Here is a 9947-nt window from a genome sequence, read left to right as displayed (position 1 = left end):
AACAACAATTTAAAGCAGTATTACACTTATTGTTTTTATGCTTAAACCCTTTTTCGTCATTGACCCATATGCATTTCCTTATTAATTCATATATATTTTTTTTTTTAATCCATGAACACATTGTGTAAACTACCCAGAAACACATAACCCTGTATATCCAACATATGAAACACAGTTAACATAATCTGTCTAAACTATGCAAGTCTTTAAAAAGCCCTCTGATTTCTAATTTCAAAATTAATCAGTCTACAGAATTCATCATTTTTGAGTCACTGACCCTTTTTCTTTTACCACATTACCACGGTAAGACAGCCACTGAAAGTGCATGTCACAGGTTGAGTAGTGAGACGTGCTGGTGTTGATGGAGGTGGGAGGGCCAGCTGGATGTTTCCCCACTCGCAGCGTGGGTTGACAAGAAGGGCTGCTGGGCGGGGGTTTTCTGTTCAATTCATTTATTTGAAATAATACCACCACACACCCTCTTATTCACTATAAAACCTCTCACTATTCTGACCGACTTCTTAAGCAGAACATGGGAAAATTTTTAGAGTACCATGTATTGCCGTTTCGATATATAAAATCTTTATCTTATTGTGAAAAGTGTAGGAGAGACCACACCGTTTGAGCATGTCTCCATGTTTACCCCCAAAGGGGTGAATATCTAGCGATAGATTCCATTCCGCTGGGTGTTCCAGACATACAGATGGCTATAATATGTCACGGACATTACATATCAGTCTGGCTAAAGCATATGCTTTTTATTTTTTATTTGTGGGAATCCCCATTACACTGCAAACATAACAGTACTGTAAATCATCAGTGGCATTAAGACACCATCAAAGCCTTTCATAAAACAGAAAACCTCATCTGCTAATAAAAGAACACGTTTAAAGTCACAAAATGCAGATTTTTACTCATGTGTAATTGATATGAATCAAGCCAACACTGTGATAAACAAAAATGATTTCAGACCATCCTGAGACAGAAATGGTATTTCCCAGGTTGAGTAAGTAGACACATATTTCCCTGTAATCGCAACACTTTGCTCTGCGCTGTTATCAAAGCAAATCCCACATATCTGGAAGAGACAGAACGATAACAAAAAGAGAAGCACAAAGAGCCACTTTCTCTTCAACCAAACCACCAGGCCTTTCAGACAAAGCAAGCAGGTCTTGAATTGGGCTGGAAGCAGCACAGATGTGCTCCGTCATGCAGGCATCTCCGCCAGCAGGTGCTCTGTTTGTCACTGCTATTGTCTGCTTATCTACTTCCTCTCAGGAGAAACCAAGACCGCCCCTGTTTTGGCTGTGGATTTCATTCATGCAACCCTGATTTGTCCTTTTCTTTCTTTCCCTATTTCTCATCTCTTCTGTAAATCTCGAGATGTTAAAAGATTTGTTTTCCTCTAATGGCTTTGCCTCTCATCTTTGATTCCAACCTCCTGTGAGAGATAAGTCTAAACTGCAAACACGTTTTTATCAAATAATGTGTGTGAGAATTATTTTCAGCTCACCTTCCACACATATGGCAGCAGGAAACAGCTCCTTCAGCAGGTCTCCCAACGTAAGCGCGTGGCCTTCAGGAGACACTGGTCGGAAGAGCTTCTGGATGAATGGTCTGTCACTCATCGTCTAAAATGAGACAAATATGAAACCCATTAGACTGATTATGTTAGTAGAATCACAGTGTAAAGTTCTCAAAAAATGCAGAATCTGAATTGTGTCACTGAAGAATGTTGAAGAACGCCTATTCACTTTTATTTGGTGGACAGTTTTAGTTTGGTGGACAGTTTTCACGGTATCTGTTTGTATTAGTGATGCGTGGATCAGGGTTATATCTACGGACATATCCACAGGTGGGCATAATAGTAATAAAAGTATTAAAAAAATAACATTCTGATTAATTGCAGGTGGGTCATGGGTGGATGAGACAAATTGTTAATAAAGGAAATATTAACTACATCCTCTAAAATGTGAACATGCTTAAAACTTAATTATTAACTATTGCTGCATAATTATCAAAAGTATCAATGTGATAAAGAAATTTCACATCACCATTTCACTTGTTTTTGACCTAACAGCCTACTCTTCACATAACAGGGCCTGTAGGTGGCACTTGGTCTATATTTAACCGACTATGATAGTTTCATCATAGTCAACAGTAAACGGTATATCAGTATGAAATATGTAAATAACAGTAAACTAAACACTACTTTCAATTAATGCAACTACTATTTTAGCCATTTTAGTTTGTTAAAAAAAACTGAAAACAGACAGTGTCTACGTAGTTTTTAACCAATTTATGAACAAGACTGGGAAATTACCACTCCACTTCATTGTCATTGACAATGAAATTTGAGCTTGTTTGAGCAAGACACATGCAACTCACAGCAACGCGTAATGGCAACAACATCTCAGATTGACAGATAAGTTAAAATAAACCCGAATTTTCAGACTTTTGAGCTATTAGTTACTGTTTTGTACACACTGTCATATTAATTATAATTGGAGGGTGGATGATTTATTTTTAACAGCAGAGTGAGGTTACAGCTGACATGCGCATCTCTAGTTCGCATATAGTCTATTTGATTTGTGACTGTGTATCTATGCTCCGTAAGCTGAAATTCTGAAACACTAAAACTGTTGATAACATTAAAAAACTAAAAAAAAAAAAGAAAAAAGATTTTGAATGATTGTGCTTGATAGGTCAGTTTACAAAAGTTGTGTTTCTGGCAGTTCCAAAACAAGTATCAATAGAATCAATAGAAAGTGAAAAGTTCAGAAAGTTCCTCGTCAGCATGAAGTGAACATTCTGTTGTCTAAATGCACTGATCCCAATGTGAATAATTATTCCATGCATTTTTTTTTTTTTAAATGTTAAATTTTTTTAAACATTCGAATCAAAAAATATTAGATAAAATCAAAAAAATATTAGATAAAAGTCTTCAATCTACATTTTTTGTTTTCTTCTTCAATAATGTGTTTCACTCGGATATACATTGCAATATGCAAGAAAAGATTGCTACTTAAATTCAGCATTTTTTTTATTATTTGTTTTTGCTAAATTGTATTATCTACATTGGCACAAGCCCATAATGGTCAAATTTAAAATACAATTATTTAAACTAAAACAGTTTTATTTTTTTTGTTAGTACAATGGAAAGTGAGAATGAAGTTTCTTTTAAAAACAGAACAGGCTTCATGATTTACTCTGAAAAAAAAAACAAAAAAAAACTTCTGCATTTTATAAAAATAATAATGTTGTTTATATTCATGAAGAGTTGTTTCAGATGATGTGTATATATTCAGAGTATATACTGGAATATTGGAAAGCTAAGAATCACCACACAACAACAACACCAGCAAAGTTGGCACACGAGTTGGGAGAAATGGCATCTATGTCATTTCAGAGTACCCACTTTTCACATCCATTATGGAGCGTTAACAACACATAAATCATTTGTCAATATCTTGTCAGTTAGCAACTGCTTTAACCCACACCTAGTTGGGTATAATGTTGTGAATTGCTGAATAAGATATTGAGCAGATTAACAGCCAGCAGTTACGGCTTAGTCTTTCCTTTGGCCTTGAGCGAGCGAGCGAGGTGTCGAATGCTGAACAGGATCCAGTTTTCACACACAACTTGCATGTGGTCAGTGACAGAGGGTATCATTCTGTAAGATCTGGACCTACGGTGACAAACAGCGGCCTGACAAACAATAGGAGTCAATCTTGGTGCTGTGAAAAGGAAACTGGTGACACAACGGCTCAGGTAGTCCAGCGGACACCGACACCCCCAGGTTTTAGGAAGAGAAGGTGTCTCAGGATGCTACGACCTCGATCAGGTTACCAGAAAAACTGACTCACTGCTCACTTGCACCAAGATCATCCCCAGAGTCAGAGAAGAGAGAGTGTGAGAAGTGACAGCTACTTCGTTGCATTTTTAAACGGCAGCATTAATTATTGACCCCAGCATTATCCAAAAGGCTCCTGATACTGATGAGAAGTGTGATACTCTGGGTGCCGACACTTTCTTTTCAACTCCACTGACACCCTAGCTGGCAAACCAGCACATGAACCACACAACAGACATCATTAGCCTTTCTCCAAAAGCAAGAGGCCAGAGAAAAGAGATGCTCTCAGGTCTCAGAGCTCATGATCAGAGGCTAGGCTATTCTTTAGAGTATGCAGACAAGTATAGGTTCTTTAAGCAATAATCGGAGTGTAAAACACAAAGTAAGTCACTCAGGGAAGCAGGTACTCCTGAGCCTTGCCTTAATGAGATGAGTGGTAATAGTAAATTTAAACAACCATGTCATTTAAATATTCAAACCCTTCAATACAAAGTCCAAACAATATTAATATAATCAAAAAATGAATCCGACGAAGCGTGAATCCTTATAAGGCAATATAAGGATTCCTAACACCGTGTCTACACCGGACGCGAGCGGCGCGGCAAAATACTATAGAACCACTGATCTATAATAGAGATTCATTATATATAGATCAGTGTATAGAACTTATTATAATCAGTGATGCTGCCTACACTGGATGCGGCGCAGTGCGACACGACAAATCCCCGACAGTAAACTGCTGCCGCATTCTATTTATGACGTGCTGACACAAATTTCAAATGATTTTCAACAGTCACTTTGTCGCGTCCAGTGTAGACAGACTTTAGCTGATGTGGCACGGTGCGGCGCGACATGATAACTGTCGCGTGTAGTCTGTTACATTACAGTACATACAATTTCACTTACCACATAAACAGAGTAAGGAGAGATGACTGAGGACGATGGCGAATGATTTGCAGATCCTGTGCACCATCTAATCTGGTAAAATGTGTGGTAAGTACTGCCGCTCCATAGTATAAACAGACTACGTGCGATCGCGAATCTCGAAAGTGAAAGTGAAACTTAAAAAGCCATTGTGCATTCAAAAGCAGTTTCAATGGCAGGTATAACAGCGGCTCCCTGATGCCCGAAATATATGTAGTATAATTACCATAACTGCGAGGGAAAATATTGAAATATATATATATTTTCCTCCCATCTCGTATTTATTCCCTTTTGGGGTTCCGTATACACGTAATTTTCTTTCCGAACACGGTATTGGGATACGGCGGATTGCGGGGGAGTATTGTGGGGGGGGGGATCACGATGCCGACTCAACATCGTGATGTCTATCGGCCCAACCCTAATTCAAACTGTCAATTCAGTCAATACAGTCAATGAATGAATGAATGAAAAAAATATTAATTCAAATTTTCACATAAAAGTCCAAGGTGCTGAATTCAAAAATGTAAAAAAAAAATAATAATAATTTGATTAATGATTATTAAAATATCAACCAAAATATCCAAACTGACGTTCAAATATTCAAATGGTGAATTCAAATAATCAAATAAACATTTAAATTACTGTATCAATTCAAATATTTAGACAAACATTTGCACTGTGAATTTAAAACATTCAAACTGTCAATTCAAACATTTAAATATTGAAATTGCCAACTGGACATTCGAATCCAGCATTCAAACAGCTGACTGCAGAATTAAAGCAAGGAATTAGCTGAATATAGCATTCTGGGACAATTAATTTAACTACAATGTAAAGAATTATTTAAAAACAATTGCTTTTAACATTTGACCAACAGGTGGTAATGTCACAGAATAGATATGACATTATGGATATCAGTCATTATCTTTTTTGTTTGTTTAGTTAGTATAACGGAAATTGAAAATGGGAATTATTTTAATAGGGACAGGCTTCACCCTGAAAAAACAGATACATCATTTATGCATTTCATAAAAATAATAATGTTGTTTATATTCATGAAGGGTTGTGTCAGATTTTTTTTTTTTTTACATCATGCCATTATATTTATCGATGCATTACACTAGATGATCAAAAGCAATAATCAAAAGCATCTGAATACATTTTGATCATTAGGTGGTGCTGCCCCAAATTTTTCAGGTACTTTCAAAGCATGACGACACCTAACAAGTTTCAATATCATGATTTTAGACCAAACTATTCAGACATTTTAATCTATTTGCCATATTTCTTGATCAGTAGGTGATGATTTGCCAGTAATCTGCTCAGGTACCATCAAGGAATAGTCCCAATGAGTTTCATTTCAACAGGCCAATGTGTTATGAAGACAGATCTTCACTTTTTATTCAGCAAATTTGCTGATGCATTATAGAAGCATTTTTTTATGGTTTACATTAAGATCGTTCTATCCACATACTGGTATTTATTGGAGAGCTCATTGTAATTTCCTGGTTTGTTGCAGCCAAGATTCAGATTATTACAAAAATCAAGCCTTTTAGAACCTAAATATAATTTTCATTTATAAATAATAAACAAAACAAAAAATTGTATCACTCTCCTAAATGTTTTTGCTAAAAAAATCATAAAAATCGTAAAATATCATAAACAAAAATATTTCTGCTATTCGCTAAGTCAAATCAGTCAAATCCTTTACCGTACTGTACTGTACATGACTGTAGAAAGTAAATAAATGAGGAAATACCTGATATATTCTAAAGGGAATATAGCGGAAGCCTCCCTCATTGATAGGATACTCCATGAGCTTTCGATTCATGGCCCAGAACTGGTCGAATTTATCTGATAAAAGAAAGAAATTGTTTTAATCAATGACAATAACTCATGTTTCATTTTGATTCTCTCTCTGAAATTATGCAGCACAGTATTGTACAAACAATTTGAATTTCTTTCTTCCATGGGGCAGCCTCAGTCACCATTTACTTTCACCGTATGGAACAAAAATTCAATGAAAGTGAATAGTGGCTAAGGTAGTCAGTCCCTAACATCTGTTTAGCATCTCTTCTTGTGCTCCACAGAAGAAAGAAAACCATTTAGGTCTGGAACAAAATTATTCCAAATAAAGGTCCATTCACACCAAGAACAATAAATACAAAATAACTACAACTATATTAGCATCCACTGCAATGGCCAATAACATTCTGTTTATTATAAGCGCATGATGCTGTTTTGTTGTCTGCCGCTTTAAATGCTTGAGCACTTTAAAGTCGGACAGATTCTGCCTGGCTGCCATTTATACAGCAAATGTATGTATTGTTATTCAGCTGGAAAAAAATCATTCTGAAAGTGATTCCAATGATACCATTCCTCTGTGTCTTTATCATTACAGCTGTGAATTATAGTTGTGGATTTCCCTATTCTAACAGAATTATAATGATTATTAACATTTTATAGTTACAGTTGATAACTTTGGAATAAACAGGCATGAGTTCTGAGCTAAGCCGTGTGTGTTCCGTCATGCTGGCTGCGTTCTCACATGTGCAGGTGAAAATCAACATCCGCTTAGAAATTGTTACTTTCTCTGCTCACACACTCTCATCAGAGAACAGGACAGCTGTGACAGTGTGTTATCAAAACATCTATGCTTCTGAAACTTACACCTCTCTCAGTTTATCTGCAGAGCTTCACATTTTCACCTTTAAATTAACTACTGAAACCACTGCCTAAGCACTGCCTGCATCGCACGCACTAATTCTCAGATGAAAGTATGGGTTTGAAGTTACTGAGGACATTATGTGTAAAGCTCAAAGTTAGAATGCACCACACAGCTTTTCAACTATTTAAACTATTTCATGCAAAAATGAAACTTTACTCAGGACATCCATGATGTAAATTAATTTGTTCCTCCATTTTTTTGGGCAGATTTATAGAAAATTAGCATTACATCATGTGCTCACTTCAGAGGGTCCACTGTTGAGCATGCGATATAATGCTAAATTTCTCCAAATCTGTTTGAATGAAGAAACAAACTCATTACATCTTGGATGGCCTGAGGGTGAGTACATTTTCAGCATTTTTTCACTTTTGGGTAAACTATTCTTTTAAAATCTCTACAGATTTTAAAATTATTCACACACTTTCCAACTTTGTAAATGGTTACAGAGGAAAAAAATTGGACTTCATACACTAAACAACTAAGGATCACACAAACACAACAAACTCAAGCAGAAGCATGCGTCTCATTGCTAGGAAAAATGAAAACAATATTTGTTCTAAAATCATCTCAAAATATCTAATATTTTATATCCTCTGACTGGACGGAGTCTGTCCATCATACACTATGTATTTTCTATGAAATCTGTCAACTATGGCAGCTAAAAATCTCCAAACTGGCTATAACTTTCTGCAAATACCGTCAACTCATTCAGACTGCAAACTGGGGCAAAAATATGGGCAAAAGTTGAGTAGTGTATCCCAGTTTTAAAGGCATTGTTCACCCAAAAATGAAAATCCTGTCATCATTTACTCACACTCAAGTTGTCCAAAAGTTTCTTTCTTCTGTTGAACATACAAGAAGATATTTTGAAGAATGTGGGTTACCAAACTGTTGCTGGTCCTCATTGACTTCCACAGTATGGAAGAAAAAATATGGGGACCAAAAACTGTTTTGTTACCCACTTTCTTCAAAATAGGCCTATTTTTTTTTGTGTTCAACAGAATACATAAATTCATAAAGGTTTGAAAGAACTTGAGGGCAAGTAAAGGATTACGATTTAAATTTTTGGGTAGCTTATCCCTTTAAGGCAAGACACAACAAGTAAAACTATTGTTTTGTTTTTTCAGCCGCGGGGCAATTTTGGGCTATTTTTTCTTCCATAACTTGTCTACTTTAAGACTAGTGTTTCTTTTATTACACTTTATGTATTTGGATCTGTAGATTTCTATTACAATACATATTTTTAAAGGCAGTTTCCTCAAAATTAGCATTTTCTCCTGCACTAAGCCATAAATCTCTACTTCCTTAGCACTAACACACACCAAACTTTACAGCTTTATCTATATTATGAAGCTTTCTAAAGATTTCTATTCCTAACAAGGTAAAAGTAAAAAGGTATTTTTTTCCTAGCTGTTGACAGTATTTCCTGAATTATGCAGCAATAAAAAGAGATATCCAAATTCTAATATTAAACATTTATTATTTAAACAACATTTCAGAAAACTTTTAATAAAAATTAATGGTTTTAATCTAGTGATTTTTCACATAATTTACCTTTATTCCACACCGCTCTGTCCCTTCTCTGAGAAACATGCTGATCATTTCGTGCTTTTATGAAGCCCCTCCCTCAGAAATACACAATGGGCTCTGATTGGTTAGCTAGCCCAGTGTGTTGTGATTGGCTAAACCACCTCTGGTGCGCGTCTAATCGTCCCGCCCCTCCCCTCAGCGGCATGTGCTCCGGTTGTATTGTAAACAACGGAGTCGTTAATATCGCTTATCAGTTTGAGCCCAATTGAGAAGCAGAGGATATTATTGAAGAGGATCGTGCAGAACCTATGCAAGCACGGCTTTTAATGGTAGGCCTATGTTTTTTGTTTGTTGCTGTCTCATACTTTTAGATACGCTGTTATTTGTAAATGCTTCTGCTTATGTTAGCTTTTAATATACAGTTTTATCCTGATTAAAGCTTTAATACAGTTCGGCAACTGCACGCGCGTCCATGTTTAATGCTTCTCATAGCTATGTGAAAATAAGTGTAGAATTGGAACAGTTCATTGTTCGAGCTGAGCTGAATGAGAGACAGAGATGCAGAGCGTGTGCAGAGCAGGGGGACGCGATGAACAGTATTAAGAACAGCTGCTTTAATGCTACTGCTTATGTTAGCTTTTAATATACAGTTTTATCCTGATTAAAGCTTTAATACAGTTCGGCAACTGCACGCACGTCCATGGTTAACGCTTCTCATAGCTATGTGAAAATAAGTGTAGAATTGGAACAGTTCATTGTTCGAGCTGAGCTGAATGAGAGACAGAGATGCAGAGCGTGTGCAGAGCAGGGGGACGCGATGAACAGTATTAAGAACAGCTGCTTTAGAACATTGATTTTGAAACTTGTGAATCCATTAGAATCGTTAGAAGACAGAATCACGATTCATATATG

The 9947-nt window shown here is 36.2% G+C and overlaps 1 protein-coding gene across 2 annotated transcripts in view; it reads right to left on the bottom strand.

Moving 5' to 3' along the window:
• LOC107661007 (autophagy protein 5-like) overlaps positions 1 to 9947 on the bottom strand; it is a 35064-nt gene that overhangs the window by 17031 nt on the left and 8086 nt on the right. The window contains exons 6-8 of one of the 2 annotated variants that reach the window (XM_016450452.1): positions 6537 to 6631; positions 1514 to 1631; positions 1031 to 1441 (exon numbers count right to left, since the gene is read on the bottom strand). In XM_016450452.1, coding sequence (XP_016305938.1) covers positions 1422 to 1441; positions 1514 to 1631; positions 6537 to 6631 — 233 coding nt within the window. In that variant the 3' untranslated portion in view covers positions 1031 to 1421. Of the gene's footprint in view, positions 1 to 1030; positions 1442 to 1513; positions 1632 to 6536; positions 6632 to 9947 lie in introns of those variants that run through there. The other variant, XM_016450451.1, reaches the window with a different exon arrangement.

This window comes from Sinocyclocheilus anshuiensis, unplaced genomic scaffold (genome assembly GCF_001515605.1).
Source record: "Sinocyclocheilus anshuiensis isolate Anshui unplaced genomic scaffold, SAMN03320099.WGS_v1.1 scaffold1036, whole genome shotgun sequence".
Classification (NCBI taxonomy): domain Eukaryota; kingdom Metazoa; phylum Chordata; class Actinopteri; order Cypriniformes; family Cyprinidae; genus Sinocyclocheilus; species Sinocyclocheilus anshuiensis.
This window is presented reverse-complemented; position numbering and strand designations above follow the sequence as displayed.